Source organism: Oncorhynchus clarkii, chromosome 5, assembly GCF_045791955.1.
Source record: "Oncorhynchus clarkii lewisi isolate Uvic-CL-2024 chromosome 5, UVic_Ocla_1.0, whole genome shotgun sequence".
NCBI classification, from domain to species: domain Eukaryota; kingdom Metazoa; phylum Chordata; class Actinopteri; order Salmoniformes; family Salmonidae; genus Oncorhynchus; species Oncorhynchus clarkii.
Genome location: NC_092151.1, coordinates 50,907,782 through 50,928,325, shown reverse-complemented (window position 1 = coordinate 50,928,325; position 20,544 = coordinate 50,907,782). Strand labels below are relative to the sequence as shown.

Here is a 20,544-nt window from a genome sequence, read left to right as displayed (position 1 = left end):
GTTGCAGCCACGGGCTGGGGAGCATCTATAAAAACTACAGGGAGAGTAGCGAGTATCCCTGTCGTTTGGTAAGTGAGCCCCGAAGCGTCCGACCCACTTGAATAAAGCATGGTGTGTGCCTGTGTGTCGGTGACTTATTAAGGTGCCAGACCTAGCCTGTGAGATCTCATCATCAACGCCTGCCCAATGACTCCTCTACTCTTCTAGTGTTACACAACACATTAGTAAGTTGCAGTTCTGTGTTTCATAGCGCTAAATAAACCATTATCAAATCAAATCTAATTTTATTTGTCACATTAATGAAATAATGAAATAATGAATTACCATTCATACTGTTTGCATAGAAATAGAATGGTAAATATAATGATAGCATGTGTATTAGAGTGAGTAGACAGGTACAGAAGTGAATGGGTAAGGGGGTGACAAAATACATCATAGTTTGTCATTAATAATGACTTTTTTTCATTAAAATACATGCTGTACTCATAGAAGTAGACAGATCCTCCATTTCTATGATTAGAGTGAAGAAGGGCAGAAGTGGATGAGTAACTGGGGGTATATTGGTGAGGCTTTCTGAAAATCCCAGTTTCAGGGCTGATCCTTTAATAGAATGGGTTGGAGTGCAATAAGAAAGGCTTTATGGCTGTGGGAAAAGGATCCACCTCAGTCAAATCACTGCTTTAAACCAGAGCTCCCCAAGGCTAGAGACAGGGAGGGTGTGTGTGTGCTCGCTCAAGGATAGCTAGAGCAGGGTTTCCCAAACTCTATCCTGCCAGTGCCAAAGGACATCCAGCCAACTTGGGAAGCATTGGAGTCAACATGGGCCAGCATCCCTTGTGGAATGCTTGTCACCTTTTTGAGTCCTTGTCCCGTTGAATTGAGGCTGTTCTAAAGGTAAAAGTGGTGGTGCAACTCAAGATTTGGAAGGTGTTCTTAATGTTTTGTACACTCAGTGTATAGCGCAAGTGTGCCAAAAAAGGTGAGTCATGTTTCTGTGTGTGTGTTACCTTCTGTTGAATGGTGGAGTGTTTCTGCTCCATGTCCCTCTTCTCTTTGGCTGCATCAACCACCAGCTGGTCCAGCTGAAACACACAGAGCACAGGTTAGGATTGTTTGAAAGCATCAATTGTGTGTGTGCCATATTTTTAAACAGGTTGCAATAGTCTAAAGAATATGACCGTTCCTTATTGGACAAGTTCAGGTAGTCCCCCTCTATTTCAGTCAGATATCTGTACGTTTTGTGCCTAATGACCCCACAATCCCCAGTAGGCCTCTATCCTCTCTAGCTACAGTAAAGGGTTCAAGGCTAGTTTGTAAGGGTTTTTGTGTCTGTAGTTGCTAATGAACTTCCAGTTTCCCCTTCAAATAGAGTTCATATGCAAAATACTTGGTTTATCTGAAGTGGCTTCCTCTACTCATCTGCTGTCCTGAATTTAGCACGGTTCTAAAAACGCATGAAAGCAATATTGCAGTCTGTAGTCTATGCTCTCTTTCAAACTTGGACCATAAAGGTGTCCCTTGGATAAAGAACTGCTCCACTATGAGATGAGCTCTCCTCCTTCAGATTGAGGAACTTGAAGACTGTTTGAGTAGGTCGTTTGATGACCCCAGAGTTTGTTTCCTACATCAGTGTAATTCTAGTCTCCGCTTCAGAGGGTTTTTGGCTGCAAACAGCCTAAATCAGCATCTATGATATCTCATCTCAAGCAAACACTATCTGGTAACAAAGATCATTTGTCGAGAAAGGAACCAGGATGCAGCGAATGTGTGTCTAATGGAACTCCTGTATCATTACAACCTACAGAAATGATCTAACCTAAGGGAACTATGGGACATTACACTTTATTTTACAGTTCTGTTTTAGTCTTGGTATTAACTAAGAAACAACCTATTACTTACAGTAGCTTTAGAGTTTCAATGAACCCCAAAGAATCAAAAAGTAGGTAGTCGATTTGTAATAACCATTTTTCATGCAATGTTTAAGTAAATACTAGGGCTGTAAATTAAAGCATAAACAACCTCACTGATATAACTTATTAAACAACATGCTTATAAATTAATGAATACACTGAGGAGGATTAGCTAACACTCCACAGAATCTATACTCCAATAAACCCTGTACTAAGTAACGTTAAGAAAAATACATACATTAATGGCAATCTGGGGGATTTATTGAAACAAAGAGCACAATTACAGCACAGATTCGCCACAAGTGCAGCATAGCATAGGCCTAATTTCATAATTCATACAAGACAAGCCTACACTATGGAATAAATTATTCTAAGGAGCCTAAATCAGGATCCAACTACACTCACACTAAACCTGGAGTGTTAGGCCAGTAAACGAAAGGTCACTGGTTCGAATCTGCTGTTCCGCCCTTGAGCAAGGCAATTAACCCCCAACAACAACCTCTCTCTGGGCACCGATGATGTGCATATCGATTAAGACAGCCCCCCGTACCTCTGATTCAGAGGGTTGGGTTAAATGCGGAACACACATTTCGGTTGAATGCATTCAGTTGTGCAACTGACTAGGTATCCCTCTTTCCTTTCCCTGCACCCACTACTAAAGCCCATTACTAGATGCCTCTGGAGCTGAGATACATATTTGGGGACAGATTTTGTTTCGTTTTAGCAGAAAGTGGGCGGTTGTCGGAATGGCAGCTGGATTGGATTGGAAATGTTTTCCCCCTCCTCCATAACAACCAGCCCATTAGACTACAGCTTCTAGTGTATTTTAACAGTATTTTGCCTATATCCATAAACACAGAATTACAGTCCCTTCTGGTCATTCTATTTCTATGTGTAGGCTATATCACTGTAACTGGTCCATTCAGAAGTAGGCCTTGTGATTCTGACTCACCCACTGCACGACCACCGACTGACGTGGTCTACAATTCAAATGACTGGTTGTGCATCTTTGTTCCCTTTCACTCTGTCATCATGTAGAAAATCAGTCACTAGTTACAGTGTGCATATTGTTTCTGACATTTGACTGATGAATAGTCATGGTAAATTAATTTATTCATTTCTGAGTGTATAAATAAATACATTTCGTTATTCAACCTAGGCTAAAAGCATCTTGGAAAGACAATCGCTTCAATCTTTCAGTTCCTGATATGAAAAGTCCAGTCACTGAAACCCCTAAATTGTTTAGGAAACACATTCCATACATGTTTCATGTAAAGAGAGAAAGGGTAAGTATTGCATGCATGTGACCAATAGGGCCTGACCTATAGGTGGGGCGGCAGGAAGCCTAGTGGTTAGTGTTGGACTAGTAACCGAAAGGTTGCAAGATCGAATCCCCGAGCTGACAAGGTAAAAATCTGTCCTTCTGCCCCTGAATAATGCAGTTAACCCACTTTTCTTATGCCAGCATTGAAAATAAGAATTTTGTTCTTAAATGACTTGCCTAGTTACATAAATAAAATAAAATGTATATATTTTTTAATTGCCTAACATAATCACATCAATAAATAGGTTAAAACAAACTCTGAACACAGTAATGTCGACAGCAACATTTATGGGGAGGATGTGAAAAATAAACTTGAAATGGGGGAATGTTTACTGGTTGCTCAGGAGGGAAAAGGGAAGTCATATCTGTGGAAGACATTTGATATAAGTGTGGAAACTACTGGAGATCAAGAAAAATGAAGGTATAGGAGCAGGTGTTGCATGAGTATTATGTGTGCCAAACAGATCCTGTTAGATTACAATATATTATTTTTTTCTGACCATTTGGAACAATAAGTTCCCACAGTTGACAGTGCATGTCAGATCAAAAACCAAGCCATGAGGTTGAAGGAATTGTCCATAGAGGTCCGAGACAGGATTGTGTTGAGGCACAGATCTGGGGAAGGGTACCAAAATATTTCTGCAGAACACAGTGGCCTCCATCATTCTTAAATGGAAGAAGTTTAGAACCACCAACACTCTTCCTAGAGCTGGCCGCCCAAACAAACTGAGCAATCGGGGGAGAAGGGCCTTGGTCATTCAAGCTCTGTCACTGACAGAGCTTCAGAGGTCCTCTGTGGAGATGGGAGAACGTTTCAGAAGGACAACCATCTCTGCAGCACTCCACCAATCAGACCTTTATGGTAGAGTGGCCAGACGGAAGCCACTCCTCCTTAAGAGGTACATGACAGCCCATTTGGAGTTTGCCAAAATCCACCTAAAGGACTCTCAGACCATGAGAAATAAGATTCTCTGGTGTGAGGAAATCAAGATTGACCTCTTTGGCCTGAATGCCAAGCGTCACTTCTGGAGGAAACCTGGCACCATCCCTACGGTGAAGCATGGTGGTGGCAGCACAATGCTGTGGGGATGTTTTCTGACTGGACTGGGAGACTAGTCAGAATCGAGGGAAAGCACTGAGATCCTTGATGAAAACCTACGCCAGAGCGCTCAGAACCTTAGACTGGGGCGAAGATTCACCTTCCAACAGGACAACAATCCTAAGCACACAGCCTAGACAAAACAGTGTGAATTTAGGACAAGTCTATGAATGTCCTTGATTGGCCCAGCCAGAGCTTGAACCTGATAGCTGATAGCTGTGCAGCAACAACCTGATCAGCCTTGAGAGGATCTGCAGAGAAGAATGGGAGAAACTCCGCAAATGCAGGTGTGTCAAGCTTGTAGCATGATACCCAAGAAGACTCAAGGCTGTAATCACTGGCAAAGGTGCTTCAACAAAGTACTGAGTAAGGGTCTGAATAATTATGTAAATGTGATATCAGTTTTTATACATTTTTTACATTTGCAAACATTTCTAAAAAACAGTTTTTGCTTTGTCATTATGGGGTATTGTGTAGATTGATGAGGGGAAAATCTATTTAATACATTTTAGAATAAGGCTGTAACGTAACAAAATGTGGAAACAATCAAGGCGTCTGGATACTTTCCGAATGCACTGTAAATGGATGATTTATAAAGCCAGGCACATTTAACAGTTAGGCTATTATTTACAGACCTAATTAAGTTGAGGTTTGCTCACTCCTCAATTGTCTAAGACAATTAGGCTGTCTTATTCACACGGGACTAGTATCACTAGAGAACGTTGGTTACGTAATTATTATCCCAGATTGTCCGTTATTTCTGAGGACAATTCAGACGCGGTTCGTTTCTTTCAAAATGCCCAACAAGTCCAGCACTGTACGTAGGCACTTCATATATAGGCTATGCGCAGCACTTTATCAGTTATTGTTTTCTTGCTCAAACCGTGAGCAACACCTGTCAAACTCAGACATTTCTCTCAATATACAGGGATGTCGATTTGCACGGGACTAGTATTATGAGAAGACCTTGGAGCTCACTGCTGGTGCCTTCAACGCATTGTTTTCAATCCCAATATGCTGGTTAATTTTGCTATTATGCACATAGCAACATAGGGAAAGGCTCCAATTGCAAGGCGCACTGAAGATTATGTTTCAGAACTGCGGTCAGTGACCATATCCAACGTGGGGGAAAGCGCATGTTATAAAATAATATTACATTTATTAGTGTTGCGCCATTATTTTTACATAATATAACCAAATACAATTTCAGTATCACATGTCTTAGAGGGGCGGACTGTGTCATCCGCAATGGATTAGTCCACTGAGATAGGCGCGAATCAATCTTGTGCATCATGATTTTTGTGTTGTTGAAAATTGCGACTGCTCGACTAAAGAAATCTTGCTCGACCAACAGCCTATCGACCAAACAATCAGCCAGTCAACTAAGTGGGGTCAGCCATAATACATGTCAAATACTTCAGCTTTACTTGATTTGCTTAGTACAACGGAACTAACGGCATTAGTCTTAAAAGTGCTAAAGCCTTGTCAATCGTCCTATCTTTCTATCAATATCAAACTGATAATGTTGTCGTTAAGCTCAGCCCTGTTGGTAGCTCCTCCACACCGCTCTCTCCTTCACTAATAAGCCTACGTTCTGAGTCCCAGGGTGGGAATACCCTGTCATTCCTCTTCCAGCTTCCTCATTCCCACTGCTCTACTAAGATAATAATCATCACAGGAGCAGCAGATAGGTCAACGTTTCCCCTGTTTAAACTAGGGCTGGGTGGTATACCGTATTTTACGATATACCAGTATTGATGCACAGACCGGTTTTGGTTTTTACTTTACCTTCTATAACAGTATTTGAATGTTTAGTTTGTTAACCTCTTTAGGGTATGTGGGACGCTAGCGTCGCATCTGGCCAACATCCAGTGAGCGCCAAATTTAAATACAGAAATGCTCATTATAAAAATTCAGAAAACAAAACATATTTTACATAGGTTTAAAGATTGACTTCTTGTTAATCCAACCACAGTGTCAGATTTATAAAATGCTTTATAAAATGCTTTTCAGCGAAAGCATACCTAGCCCAGAACATACCTAGCCCAGAACATAGCCCAGTTGACAAATTATTACAAAGAGTAACCAGCCAAGCAGAAGCGTTACAAAACTCAGAAATATAGATAACATTTATTAATTAATTGATGATCTTCATATAGTGGCACTCAGAAGACATTCATTTACTCAATACATTTTCCTTTTGTTCGATAAAGTCTCTTTATATCCAAAAACCTTCATTTTCTTTGCGCGTTTTCTTCAGTAATCCACAGGCTCAAACCCAGTCAAAACAGGCAGACCAAAAAAATAAAAATTGTATCCGCAAAGTTCATAGAAACATGTCAAAAGATTTTTATATTCCATCCTCAGGTTGTTTTAGCCTAAATTATCTATATTATTTCAACCGGACAATAACGTTGTCAATATAAAAGGTAAACAAGAAATGCACTCTCTCGGGATTGCGCATGAAAAAGCTCTGTGACACGTCAGGGTCCACTCATTCAGACTGGTCTTACTCCCTCATTTATAAGAATACAAGCCTGAAACAATTTCTAAAGACGGTTAAAGAAGGCATAGGAACTGCAAATTGTGTCCTAAGTTAATGGATACTGTAATGGCATTGAATAGAAAACTACAAAACCCCCCCAAAAAATACTTCCTGAGTGGATTTTTCTCAGGTTTTCACCTGCCAAATCAGTTTTGTTATACTCAGACACTATTTTAACAGTTTTGGAAACTTTAGAGTGTTTTCTATCCAAATCTACCAGTTATATGCATATCATATCTTCTGGGCCCGAGTAGCAGGCGGTTTAATTTGGGCATGCTTTTCATCCAAAATTCCGAATGCTGCCCCCTACCCTAGAGATGTTAAATGTGATTTGCCGTGTGTAAAGTCAATTTTTATAGTTTACTTCACTACTTGAGTCATCTCTCTCCGCTCTCGCCATGCCGCTTTCCACACAGACCTAGTCTCGCTCCGTCACTCAAGGAGTGCATTTGTTGTTCCTCGACCACGCGACATTTGCGTTCAGTCTTCATAGTCAATGCAGCACATGCAACAATGTTGATGACAACGATGCTACTTTAAATGTGCTTCTTAATATAAATTTACTAGCATTCTATCATTACACTATTTGTTTGTTTTCCTTACATCTGCAAACAGCTAATTTGTCTTTTATTAGCAAGTTGGGACTAAATTTTGATAGCCGCTAAAGCTAATCTCTAGTTAGCTGGCTAGCTAGCTAATAAATGTACCGAGTCAGAGCAAACGTAATTAGCTACACAGCCAGATAATACCAGTGATGGTATAAATCAGCATGTTGTTTGTGCAACAGTATCTTCTAAATCAAAGAGGAATATGCGAAGCATGAATATGTTAGCTACATGAAGTAGCTAAGAGAAAACATTCAACGTAGCCAAAGATTATAGTGTCCTCTAGGAAACACTTTGGATCCTACCCTGTCACAATAACTCCTCCCTGGCATTTTCATTCGGTGTCATGTCAAAAAACACTATTTAAAGTGCCCACTATTATATTATAACTATAGAATTAGAATAATCATTATATTTCCATGATTCCAACAGTTCACCCAAGTGTTTTGCTCTAAATCAATTGCAACATTTGGTTAAAAATAAAGGCTAAATTGTTTGCCCATATCATGCAGCCCTACGTGGCAGTGTGGAAATGATCTCAAATGAGTGCAGGAAATGTAGAAATGTATGAAAATGCAGGAAATCATTTTTAGTTTGAAGTTGAACTGAACAGTATAAAACAATAAGAATGGAGAAAGACCCATTGAAATCACTTAGAATGTTTGTGTTGCCACCCTGGGGTCACGCACTACTCACAAAACATAAAATGCTGTCAAACCGTCAATATGTGATATGATACTTTGGCCATTTCGCCAAACCCTGATGGGGGGGGTGATCGATAGTTACATATTATTTTTGGATGATATTACATCGATATTTCACTCCATATTTCACCCCACCTAGTGCCAATTATTAACATTTGCTACAGTGGGTAGCGTTAGCTAGTGCTAGTTGTCTGTGCCTGAGCCGAAACTCCAGTTTGTTTTATCCAAAAGCATGTTCTCCATCTTCTTTTTAAATAGTGAGCCAATAACTCTTCAGTACTTTTTTTTGCCTGACTGATCAAAACTTGTTTTCTCATGCTTTCTCTTCAGCAGACATATAGTGAGCAATATCAAATTGCAATACATACAGTATCGGCACCTAAGGATCATGATAGTATCGCATCAGGTCAGCGCTACCAGTGACCATGACACACACAATGAAAGTGCATCATCACTGGCCACAGGCCTAGTGTTGATTGGCTCCACCTAGTGCCACTGAACTAAACTAGGGCACATTTTTGAACATGTGTGCACCCAGCAAAAATAATGGACAACAGTTTGGTTTGTGGGCCGAAGCAATTACTTTTCACCCTAGTTCAACTCCTTGGCAGGGAGGAAAAGCGTTGCCTGGCATGGCTTTACCTTTCTGTATAGAGAGTAAGAGCTTGATGATAAGCTGCCAAGTTGAATCAGGTGTGTTAGCGCTGAGGGGACAGTGGTTTTCAAACATCTCCTCGGGGAACCCCCCCAGAGCTAGCATACCTGATTCAACTTGGCAACTTATCATCATCAAGCCCTTAACTAGGTGAATTGTAAAACATCTGGGGATCCCCGAGAAGAGGTTTAAGAACCACTATGCGTTCGGATGGGCCAGGTGGAGATACAGTTACAGTTTAATGGGAGTAAATGGGATAAAGGCCTACCTGTCCCCCCAGCTGTTTCATGAGAGGTTGTAGTTCACTGAAGAGGTCGTAACCCTGGTGGAAGAAGGTCAGGTGGGCGTACATGAAGGACAGCATCTACGGACAGGAACATACCAATCTAAGACGTCGTACACGAGGCAAAAGACATGGGAACAACAGTTAAGTTCATATGGTTATTTTCATAGAAAACAATATTTACCGATTTGAGGATTTCCGATCTTCTCTTAGACTGGAGTACATTGATCTGTGTGGGTAGAAAGAAAAGCTCACAGTTAGATTGGGTCACCAGTGTGTGTGTGAGCGCATGTGTATATGAGAAAAAGAGAGCACTGTACTAGTGAAATGATCAAATACTCCTCCTAGTTCACACCAATGAACTTCAAATGCATTTAAAGTTAATTGGTTCCCATTAAATGGGCATCATGAATAATGTATAATTAGCCAGAACTACATCACTATAGATGTTGTAGGAACTGGATAGGTAGAAGCAGGCCGTAGGAATGGGATAGGTGTATTGCATCTACTCAATTCTACTCTCCTCGCTTCTACTAATGCTTTTACTTTCTTTCATAAATCTGCAAAAGCGGAATGGTTTGAGACCAGTGGAAGGTTTTTTTCAGGCTGGGCAGTTGAGAGGACATTGAGCAACTTAAAATAACTGTGTCCATGTCAATTGATAAACATCTAAATGTCCCATTATAGCTGCTAAGGAAGGTGTTGTTGACATGCTGAGGACTCTCCATGTGGAAAATAACAACATATTAAAATGTGGAACTTCAATGGAATGCCCCTTTAAAATCAGCCTTGCTTTCCGGGCTTATAGATTTTCGGAGCAAGCGAGCTCGATACCGCACTACCTCTTCAAGGGGAAGACTTTGATAAATTATTGGGCAGCCCTTGCAGAACACTGCTGTTATTGTAAAACGTGCATGCTAGTATGGTTGCAAAGGGTCGGACACTTTCCAGGAAATTTTCCATGGGGAGTTAAGCCCTGGAATTTGGGGAAATTTGCTTAAATTCAACAAATTTGTGGGATACACAAGGCAATTCTAAGTCTTGTGGCATATTTTGGTTAAAATATCCCCAATTCAATGGAATTGCAACCCCCTGCATGCATTCTTCCATCATATGTGAAGTGCACTCTTCCATCACATGTACAGCTGATTCTCAAGATCTTGCACACTAATGAGATGTTATTGAGCCCACACTACTTGTTTGAGCCAAGCACATGCTTTCTGGTAAGTTTTGATTACAATATTTGGAAAGGTGAATATATTTTATATGAAATACATGAGTTTTTGTTAACTAGTAAACAGCAGCCTACAGCAAAACCTGTTTCAAATAATGTTTTACTTGTTAATCATTTCTGCTAGATTTACAACCATGTGGGGTTTAGCTTGCTTGAGCCTGCTAACTGAAGAGTGTTTTTTTAATCTTACAAAGGAGTTGTTTAATCTAACTGCTTAACTATTTATCTGTGCATGGAATTGTATTTAGGTTTTTTTTTTTTTTTAAATTCTAATCTTTACAGGAAAATGCCAGGGGCACTATCTGATGTGAGACATTTCGCTGCAGCTAATGAAGGAAAAGCTGTGTACATTTGCAAATACTGTGCCAAATAATATGTGAAGAATGCAACAAAGATGAAGAATCATCTGGCCAAGTGCATAAAGTTCCCTCAGCGCTCACAACAAACAACCTCTGACAAAAGGCTCTCCTCTACTTCAATTCGAGGTGAAAATGATGAATCAGACACCATAACGATAGCAACAGCTCATGGTCCTCCTGGAATCAGAAGATTTTTTGACTCAATGGAGAAATGTAGTCAAAGAAATGCTGACCTCTGATGCTCACAGTCAATGTGTATTGGAAGAGATCTCTGAATGTTCTTCACCCAGCATACACCTCTCCAACCAGACATGCTTTATCTACTCATTTGCTGGATACAGAGTTCAACAGAGTTCAAGTGAATCATAGAGAAAGCAGACTGTATTGCAATCATCTCTGATGGGTGGTCAAATGTTCGTGGGCAAGGAATAATTAACAACATAATCTCCAGCTGTCAACCAGTATTCTACAAGAGCACAGACACAAGGGACAACAGATACACCGGTCTCTACATTGCAGATGAGTTGAAGGCAGTCATCAATGACCTTGGACCACAGAAGGTATTTTCACTGGTGCAGACAATGCTGCGAACATGAAGGCTGCTTGGTCTAAAGTGTAGGAGTCCTACCCTCACATCACACCCATTGGCTGTGCTGCTCATGCATTGAATCTACTTCCCAAGAACATCATGGCACTGAAAACAATGGATACACTCTACAAGAGAGCCAAGGAAATGGTTAGGTATGTGAAGGGTCATCAAGTTATAGCAGAAATCTACCTCACCAAGCAAAGTGAGAAGAATACGAGCACCACATTGAAGCTGCCCAGCAACACCCGTTGGGGTAGTGTTGTCATCATGTTTGACAGTCTCCTGGAGGGGAAGGAGTCTCTCCAAGAAATGGCCATATATCACAGTCTGCCAATATGGACAGCGCCATCAAGAGGATCCTCCTGGATTATGTATTTTGGGAGAGCGTGGTAAGCAGCCTGAAACTCCTGAAACCTATAGCAGTAGCCATTGCAGATTGAGGAAGACAATGCCATCCTGGCTGATGTTCAGACTCTGCTTGCAGATGTAAGAGAAGAAATCCGTACTGCCCTGCCCACTTAACTGTTGCTACATGCAGAGGAAACTGCAGTTCTGAAATACATCAAAAAGTGTGAAGACTTCTGCCTGAAGCCCATACACGCTGCAGCGTACATGTTGGACCCCAAGTATGCTGGCAAAAGCATCCTGTCTGGTGCAGAGATCAACAAGACCTATGGTGTCATCACTACCTTTTGGCCTGGATGAAGGTAAGGTTCTTGGCAGTCTGGCGAAGTACACTTCCAAGCAAAGGCTTTGGGATGGAGATGCAATATGGCAGTTGTGCCAACATATCTCATCAGCCACCTGGTGGAAGGGACTTTGTGGATCTGAGGCGCTTTCCCCCGTTGCCTCCATCATCCTTCAAATCCCACCAACATCAGCCCACTCAGAACGCAACTGGTCCTTGTTTGGGAACACACACACCAAAGCACGCAACAGGCTGACCAATATAAGGGTTGGAAAATTGGTGGCCAACCGGGCAAATTTTAGGCTTTTTGAGCCTGACAACGAGCCATCCTCAACAAGGTTGGAAAGTGACAGTGAAGATGAGGCCTCAGAGTCTGATGTTCAAGAGGTGGACATTGAGGAGGTCCAGGGAGAAAACATGGAAGCCTGAGAGGAAGACAACCAAAGCTTTAGTTTCTAGACTATCATTTTACAGATGTACAGTGGGGAGGAGAACAAGTATTTGATACACTGCCGATTTTGCAGGATTTCCTACTTACAAAGCATGTAGAGGTCTGTAATTGTTTATCATAGGTACACTTCAACTGTGAGAGACGGAATCTAAAACAAAAATCCAGAAAATCACGTTGTATGATTTTTAAGTAATTCATTTGCATTTTATTACATGACTTAAGTATTTGATACATTAGAAAAGCAGAACTTAATATTTGGTACAGAAACCTTTGTTTGCAATTACAGAGATCATACGTTTCCTGTAGTTCTTTACCAGGTTTGCACACACTGCAGCAGGGATTTTGGCCCACTCCTCCATACAGACCTTCTCCAGATCCTTCAGGTTTCGGGGCTGTCGCTGGGCAATACGGACTTTCAGCTCCCTCCAAAGATGTTCTATTGGGTTCAGGTCTGGAGACTGGCTAGGCCACTCCAGGACCTTGAGATGCTTCTTACGGAGCCACTCCTTAGTTGCCCTGGCTGTGTGTTTCGGGTCGTTGTCATGCTGGAAGACCCAGCCATGACCCATCTTCAATGCTCTTACTGAGGGAAGGAGGTTGTTGGCCAAGATCTCACGATACATGGCCCCATCCATCCTCCCCTCAATACGGTGCAGTCGTCCTGTCCCCTTTGCAGAAAAGCATCCCCAAAGAATGATGTTTCCACCTCCATGCTTCACGGTTGGGATGGTGTTCTTGGGGTTGTACTCATCCTTCTTACTCCAAACACGGCGAGTGGGGTTTAGACCAAAATGCTCTATTTTTGTCTCATCAGACCACATGACCTTCTCCCATTCCTCCTCTGGATCATCCAGATGGTCATTGGCAAACTTCAGACAGGCCTGGACATGCGCTGGCTTGAGCAGGGGTGCCTTGTGTGCGCTGCAGGATTTTAATCCATGACGGCGTAGTGTTACTAATGGTTTTCTTTGAGACTGTGGTCCCAGCTCTCTTCAGGTCATTGACCAGTTCCTGCCGTGTAGTTCTGGGCTGATCCCTCACCTTCCTCATGATCATTGATGCCCCACAAGGTGAGATCTTGCATGGAGCCCCAAACAGAGGCTGATTGACCGTCATCTTGAACTTCTTCCATTTTCTAATAACTGCGCCAACAGTTGTTGCCTTCTCACCAAGCTGCTTGCCTATTGTCCTATAGCCCATCCCAGCCTTGTGCAGGTATACAATTTTATCCCTGATGTCCTTACACAGCTCTCTGGTCTTGGCCATTGTGGAGAGGTTGGAGTCTGTTTGATTGAGTGTGTGGACAGGTGTCTTTTATACAGGTAACGAGTTCAAACAGGTGCAGTTAATACAGGTAATGAGTGGAGAACAGGAGGGCTTCTTAAAGAAAAACGAACAGGTCTGTGAGAGCCAGAATTCTTACTGGTTGGTAGGTGATCAAATACTTATGTCATGCAATAAAATGCAAATGAATTACTTAAAAATCATACAATGTGATTTTCTGGATTCTTGTTTTAGATTCCGTCTCTCACAGTTGAAGTGTACCTATGATAAAAATGACAGACCTCTACATGCTTTGTAAGTAGGAAAACCTGCAAAATCGGCAGTGTGTCAAATACTTGTTCTCCCCACTGTATGTTGAACACTTTTTGTGAGATGCAATGGATCATTGGGGATCATTCCATATTCCCTTTCTTTTGTTGTTCAGTGAAATCATCCCATGTGATGAATCATCTCATTTAATTAAAGTTAAATTCGCAACATTTTTCTTTCTTCTATTGGAAGTATTTAATCATTTGCAATCATGTATACTTATGATAGGGTAAAATGTGTATGTTTCTGTCTCCATATGATATGGTAAATATATCCAATGCAAAAAATCTACATTTAAACGGTATTAATATTAATTTGCATATATTTCTGTTAATTCCCATATATTCCTGTTAATTCCCACAGAAAGTTTCCACCTATGAATATTCCCCAAAATGTGCAACCCTATGTGCTAGTAAATGCAGTCCACTTCCCCATTCACAGCAACACTATGAAACCCAAGCTATAGCTAATGCTAAGCTGCCTGGCCCCCTTATCAGCCGACATGGCCCATTCATCATCATTGCAGCCCAGGAGAAGACGAGGCAATGAAGGTACGGCTGTATACATGACTACTCTCCAATGTGAAAGGTCAGCTTAGCAATCGGGGGAACATAGCACAAACTGTAGAGCCATGTGGGTTTGACAAGCTAGGAACATCAGAATAGTATGAAAGAAAGGCCTATAACACTTTGTATCTATCAGAAGAAAAAAAGACTGAGGCTCCGTGAACATTTCTGTTCGTGTTGGACCTGTAGACGGAATATACCCAAGTGTTAAGCCTCTATTCAGGGTCTGTATGGCATTGTACGGACATAATTGATAGCTGGCCTTACTTTCAGGCTACAGCTTTCATCAAAGATGCTTAAAGAAGTTTAACATTGGAATGGGGGGTAAACTCACCCTTGTGCCAGACCACTCACCATACGTAAAATGCTGCTGAACAATAGTGGTCACCAACCCTAGTCCTGGAGAGTACGGTCTAGTGTTTCAGACTAACACTGTCACACCTGATTAAATCAATCAACTGCTCAGCAAAATCTTGATTAGCTGAACCAAGTTTTAGAGCAGGGCTGAAACAAAAACATTCACACCGATGTTGCTTTCCACGACCGTGGTTGGTGAACCTCAGTCTGTGTTTAATTCTTCATAGAAGGATAAAGTTATCCCTAAGAAATTGATCTGAGGTCAGTTTAAGGATGTTAACACTCTGAAGGTTAAGTTAAGGATTTCTAAAGTAAGCTGATCCTGGATCTGTACCTGAAGGACATAGTCGAGGACGATGTGGCGGAAGCACTTGCGTGTGGCCGTCAGGATGTTGGTGGCCTCCTCCACCTCGTGCTGCTTGTTGCGTGGCACCTGGGCATTCTTAGTCAGCGCCGCCTCCTTTTCCTCGCTCACCTTGTCAAACTGCTTCTTGGACTCTTTGAACTTACGTAGGTCCCTAAGGGCGGGAGGTGAAACATAAGAAACAGGTATGATAATGAGGAAGTCACACCTCTGCTAAATCTTTGTCAATCTAATAAAAATGTTTTTTTTAAAACTTCAAATCCAGGAGTATAGATAGACCTTTCTCTCGAAGGCATTCAATTGTTTCTTTGTAGTCATGTTTTGGTTGTATGAGTTGTATAGAGAAGGTTTTGTGGTTTTACACGGTTTGAAAAACAACCAGAGCAAGTGGCTACAATCGCATAATCGCCCAAATACCGGTAAGCAAGAAGGATCCCATTTCTGATTTTCGGCTTTGTGAGTGGCTTCCTCCAAACATTGAACAAACAATCTAGCTAATGTCAATCATTAGAGGAAATAGTCTATCATCTATTTAAAGGTCTTCTCAGTTTATTAGGTGTATGACTAAAGGGAAGCAATTGCCCTAAAAATCAAATTTCCCTCACAAATGTGTCTACAAAAGGCTTTGGGGGTGATTTGTAACCAGCAGTATCATTTGACAAAGCAATTAACGACTATTTGGAAATTTGCCTCACATGCACCCTGACAAAGCTTGAATCATTTGCTAGTGTTCGCAATGTGAATTGTACATTTAGAATGAATTGGCACAGATATGAGGACACTATTTACTCCAAACGGAGGGACAAAGGACACAGCTTAAACTCAAGTGCCCACATCTTGTTCTTTGGCTTGTACTGTTTGAGTGAAATAAAGACACCTTTGGACCACAGAAGGAGGAGTGAGTAATTGTTTGGGAACATGGTTTTGAGCTCTTCATTTATAGGGCAGAATGCTGATGTAGGAGTTTAGCCCTTGTGTGGTGTGGGCAAAGGCAGCGGGCTAATCCTGCATAATGAAACAAATGAGGTTTCCCTGCAGGCTTAAACTCTTACATAAACTGTCTGGGAAAATGTGGGTGCATTAGCTAATAGATTAGGAAACATTTAGAAGCTGTACTTTTACACACCCTTTAATACTGAGCAAATAATATAGTATTCCACAATGCGTTGCAGACCGTGTGTCATCCCATCCTTTATCGTATCGGATACACTGCTGCCGATCGCCTCATACATATTCATGTACTGTTTGTGTGACTGAGATTCCTCCTTGTGCTATTGTGCTGTGTGAATTTATTTATGTAATTTCCTTCCTTAGTTATTTTAGTCCTAGACCATGATCTATCACAAATAATTTGAATGTTGAATAGAGACACTGTCCATTGTTATTGTGTAAAATAAGAATACAACTAGCAGTAATATGAGGAGGGAGCATTCATTTCGACCTACTTACTCCTTCACAAAAGTTAGAAGCTGGGTCTTGACTGATCGCTGGGCCTGGTCAAACAAAATCTATAAGCAGAGAAACATGACTGATTAGTACTTTATGCAACCGGGTAACAGTCACAAGCTTTTCACATTTTAATTATTACAAGCTGAAGTGTGTATGAAACAAATTTCTTTACAGGGAATGGTGTGTGTGTTCTGCAAGTTAGCACCTCTAACCAGGGTGTGTACCTTTACTTTAAAGGTGGGCTCACAAAACACGTAAAAAAATCAGCATAGATCGGGCTGACTTTGTACCTTTCAGGAGTACTTTTTTACTGCACACCAGCACAACAGCCTACTGGTTTCAGCTCAATAATGACATTCTGTGTTGCTGTGTTCATTCTCACTAGTTAGAGGCCACAGACTCATAAAACTTCTACCGCCTTCAAACAGACAGCCAGCAAAATTAGCAGCAGAGACATCGAAGATGAAGCCCTCATGGTGTTAAGCCCCCCCCCCCCCCCCCCCCCCCTTGGGTTGTGCCGTGGCGGAGATCTTTGTGGGCTATACTCAGCCTTGTCTCAGGATGGTAGGCTGGTGGTTGAATATATCCCTCTAGTGGTGTGGGGGCTGTGCTTTGGCAAAGTGGGTGGGGTTATATCCTTCCTATTTGGCCCTGTCCGGGGGTGTCCTCGGATGGGGCCACAGTGTCTCCTGACCCCTCCTGTCTCAGCCTCCAGTATTTATGCTGCAGTAGTTTATGTGTCGGGGGGCTAGGGTCAGTTTGTTATATCTGGAGTACTTCTCCTGTCCTATTCGGTGTCCTGTGTGAATTTAAGTGTGCCCTCTCTAATTCTCTCTTTCTTTCTCTCTCCCGGAGGACCTGAGCCCTAGGACCATGCCTCAGGACTACCCTGACATGATGACTCCTTGCTGTCCCCAGTCCACCTGGCCGTGCTGCTGCTCCAGTTTCAACTGTTCTGCCTTATTATTATTGGACCACGCTGGTCATTTATGAACATTGGAACATCTTGGCCATGTTCTGTTATAATCTCCACCCGGCACAGCCACCCACATAGCCTGGTTCCTCTCTAGGTTTCTTCCTAGGTTTTGGCCTTTCTAGGGAGTTTTTCCTAGCCACAGTGCTTCTACACCTGCATTGCTTGCTGTTTGGGGTTTTAGCCTGGGTTTCTGTACAGCACTTTAATATATCAGCTGATGTACAAAGGGCTATATAAATACATTTGATTTGATTTAAGCCTGCTGATGCAGGGCCAGACAATATGACAAACAGATTCGGCTCTGTGCTTTAAGGATCATGTGCTCGGGTTAGCGCTGAATGGTAAACTATAACCATCAGTCAGCTGATCTCACTGCAGTCTCCAGTGTTGAGTCACAGTCTTAGATCTGTGGCCCTCAGGGGTTTAGGGAGTATAGAGAGGAAGAAGGACACTAAGACGGGACTAGGGAGGTCTCTCCAGTGATGAGTCACGGTCTCAGACTTTATGGCAGGGGTATTCAACTCTTACCCTATGAGGTTCAGAGCCTGCTGGTGTTATGTTCTTCCTGTTCTAATTGCACTCACCTGGTGTCCAATGTCGATATTAGTCCCTGATTAGAGGGGAACAATTAAAAAATGCAGTGGAACTGGCTTCGAGGTCCAGAGTTGAGTTTGAGGGCTCTAGAGTTTAGGAAGCATAGTTTTTTTTAATGTATTACTATTATTTATTTATTTATTTATTTATTCAGGGAAAACCCATTGATCCCATGATCACAACAACACAACAACCAATATAATGTAAAACAAAACAGCAATCAATACAAAACACAAAATGACAGTTACAGTCCTCAGCTACTAGGTCCTCAATTAAAACACCCTAAACTGCCTGAGTAGCACCTGAACATCTAATTGTAATGAGTTTTGCAAGTTGTTCCAGCAGTGAAGCGCATTAAAACTAAAAGTGGTTTTACCCGAGGAACCTCAAGGGGTAACCAACCCTGTGAACGGGATTGGTAACTGATTTTTCATACTTCAACAACGAAGTTAGGTAACTCGGAAACAAAAAGGGAATAGTGAAGTGATCTATGGGACGTTAAATGAGGACCAGCCAACCTTCTGACACAGGATGCAGTGATGAGTATTCAAAATGTCACCTGTGAAAAAGCGAAGGGTGCTATGGTAGACGGCATCCAAAGGTTTAAGAGTAGTGGCTGCTGCATTCTGGTAATGGTGTCACCATAGTCAAGTACTGGCAGAAAATTGACTGTACAATCTGCTTCCTGCTGTTTAGGGATGTAAGATGTATGTAAAAAAAATCTTTGTCAATCCAAAAGCTCTGATATTTATCGGCGGGAACCTGATCGATGGGAGAACCATTAAATTAATAAATACAGTGGGGCAAAAAAGTATTTAGTCAGCCACCAAGTTGTTGTTGATCATTGCTAGACCGCCATTTTCAAGTTTTGCCATAGATTTTCAAGCCAATTTAACCTGTTGGATCTCTAGGGGCGCTATTTTATTTTTGGATAAAAAACGTTCCCGTTTTAAGCGCGATATTTTGTCACGAAAAGATGCTCGACTATGCATATTCTTGACAGTTTTTGAAAGAATCTGCAAAGATATTGTCTGTAAGTGCCCCAGAACTCATTCTACAGGCGAAACCAAGATGATGCGTCAAGCAGGAAATGAGCAGAATCTCTGAAGCTCTGTTTTCCATTGTCTCCTTATATGGCTGTGATTGCGCAAGGAATGAGCCTACACTTTCTGTCGTTTCCCCAAGGTGTTAGCAGCATTGTGACGTATTTGTAGGCATATCATTGGAAGATTGACCATAAGAGACTACATTTTCCAAGTGTCCACCTGGTGTCCTGCGTGGAATTCGGTGCGCAAACGCCAGCTGCTTGTACTTTTCCATTTGATTGAGGGGAGAAACCATGCTTCCACGAACGATATATCATTGAAGAGATATGTGAAAAACACCTTGAGGATTGATTCTAAACAACGTTTGCCATGTTTTCAGTCGATATTATGGAGTTAATTTGGAAAAAAGTTCGCGTTTTGAGGACTGAATTTTCGTTTTTTTTTTGGTAGCCAAATGTGATGTAGAAAACGGAGCTATTTCGAATTCACAAAGAATCTTTTTTGGAAAAACTGAGCATCTGCTATCTAACTGAGAGTTTCCTCATTGAAAACATCCGAAGTTCTTCAAAGGTAAATGATTTTATTTGAAGGCTTTTATGTTTTTGTTGAAATCTTGCGTGCTGGATGCTAACGCTAATGCTAACGCTGAATGCTACGCTAGCTAGCCACTTTCACACAAATGATTGTTTTCCTATGGTTGAGAAGCATATTTTGAAAATCTGAGATGACAGTGTTGTTTACAAAAGGCTAAGCTTGAGAGATGGCATATTTATTTCATTTGCGATTTTCATGAATAGTTAACGCTGCGTTATGGTAATGAGCTTAGGTCTGTAAATAGAATCCCGGATCCGGGTTTGGTCGACACTGTAACTAGGCCACTCAGGAACATTCAATGACGTCTTGGTAAGCAACTGCAGTGTATATTTAGCCTTGTGTTTTAGGCTATTGTCCTGCTGAAAGGTGAATATGTCTCCCAGTTTCTGTTGGAAAGCAGACTGAACCAAGTTTTCCTCTAGGAGTTTGACTGTGCTTAGCGCTATTCCGTTTCTTTTTACCCCCCCCAAAAAACATTCTAGCCCTTGCCGATGAGGAGTATACCCATAACATGATGCAGCCATCACCGTGCTTGAAAATATTAAGAGTGGTACTCAGT

The 20,544-nt window shown here is 41.6% G+C and overlaps 1 protein-coding gene across 4 annotated transcripts in view; it reads right to left on the bottom strand.

The window, feature by feature from the left end:
* The window catches only part of LOC139408969 (ArfGAP with coiled-coil, ankyrin repeat and PH domains 2a), a 102,728-nt gene that overhangs the window by 37,387 nt on the left and 44,797 nt on the right, over positions 1 to 20,544 (bottom strand). For all 4 annotated transcript variants that reach the window (XM_071153504.1, XM_071153502.1, XM_071153503.1 and 1 more), the window contains exons 5-9: positions 16,776 to 16,834; positions 15,297 to 15,480; positions 9,310 to 9,354; positions 9,111 to 9,206; positions 1,008 to 1,082 (exon numbers count right to left, since the gene is read on the bottom strand). In XM_071153504.1, the coding sequence (XP_071009605.1) occupies positions 1,008 to 1,082; positions 9,111 to 9,206; positions 9,310 to 9,354; positions 15,297 to 15,480; positions 16,776 to 16,834 (459 nt within the window). The remainder of the gene's footprint in view (positions 1 to 1,007; positions 1,083 to 9,110; positions 9,207 to 9,309; positions 9,355 to 15,296; positions 15,481 to 16,775; positions 16,835 to 20,544) is intronic.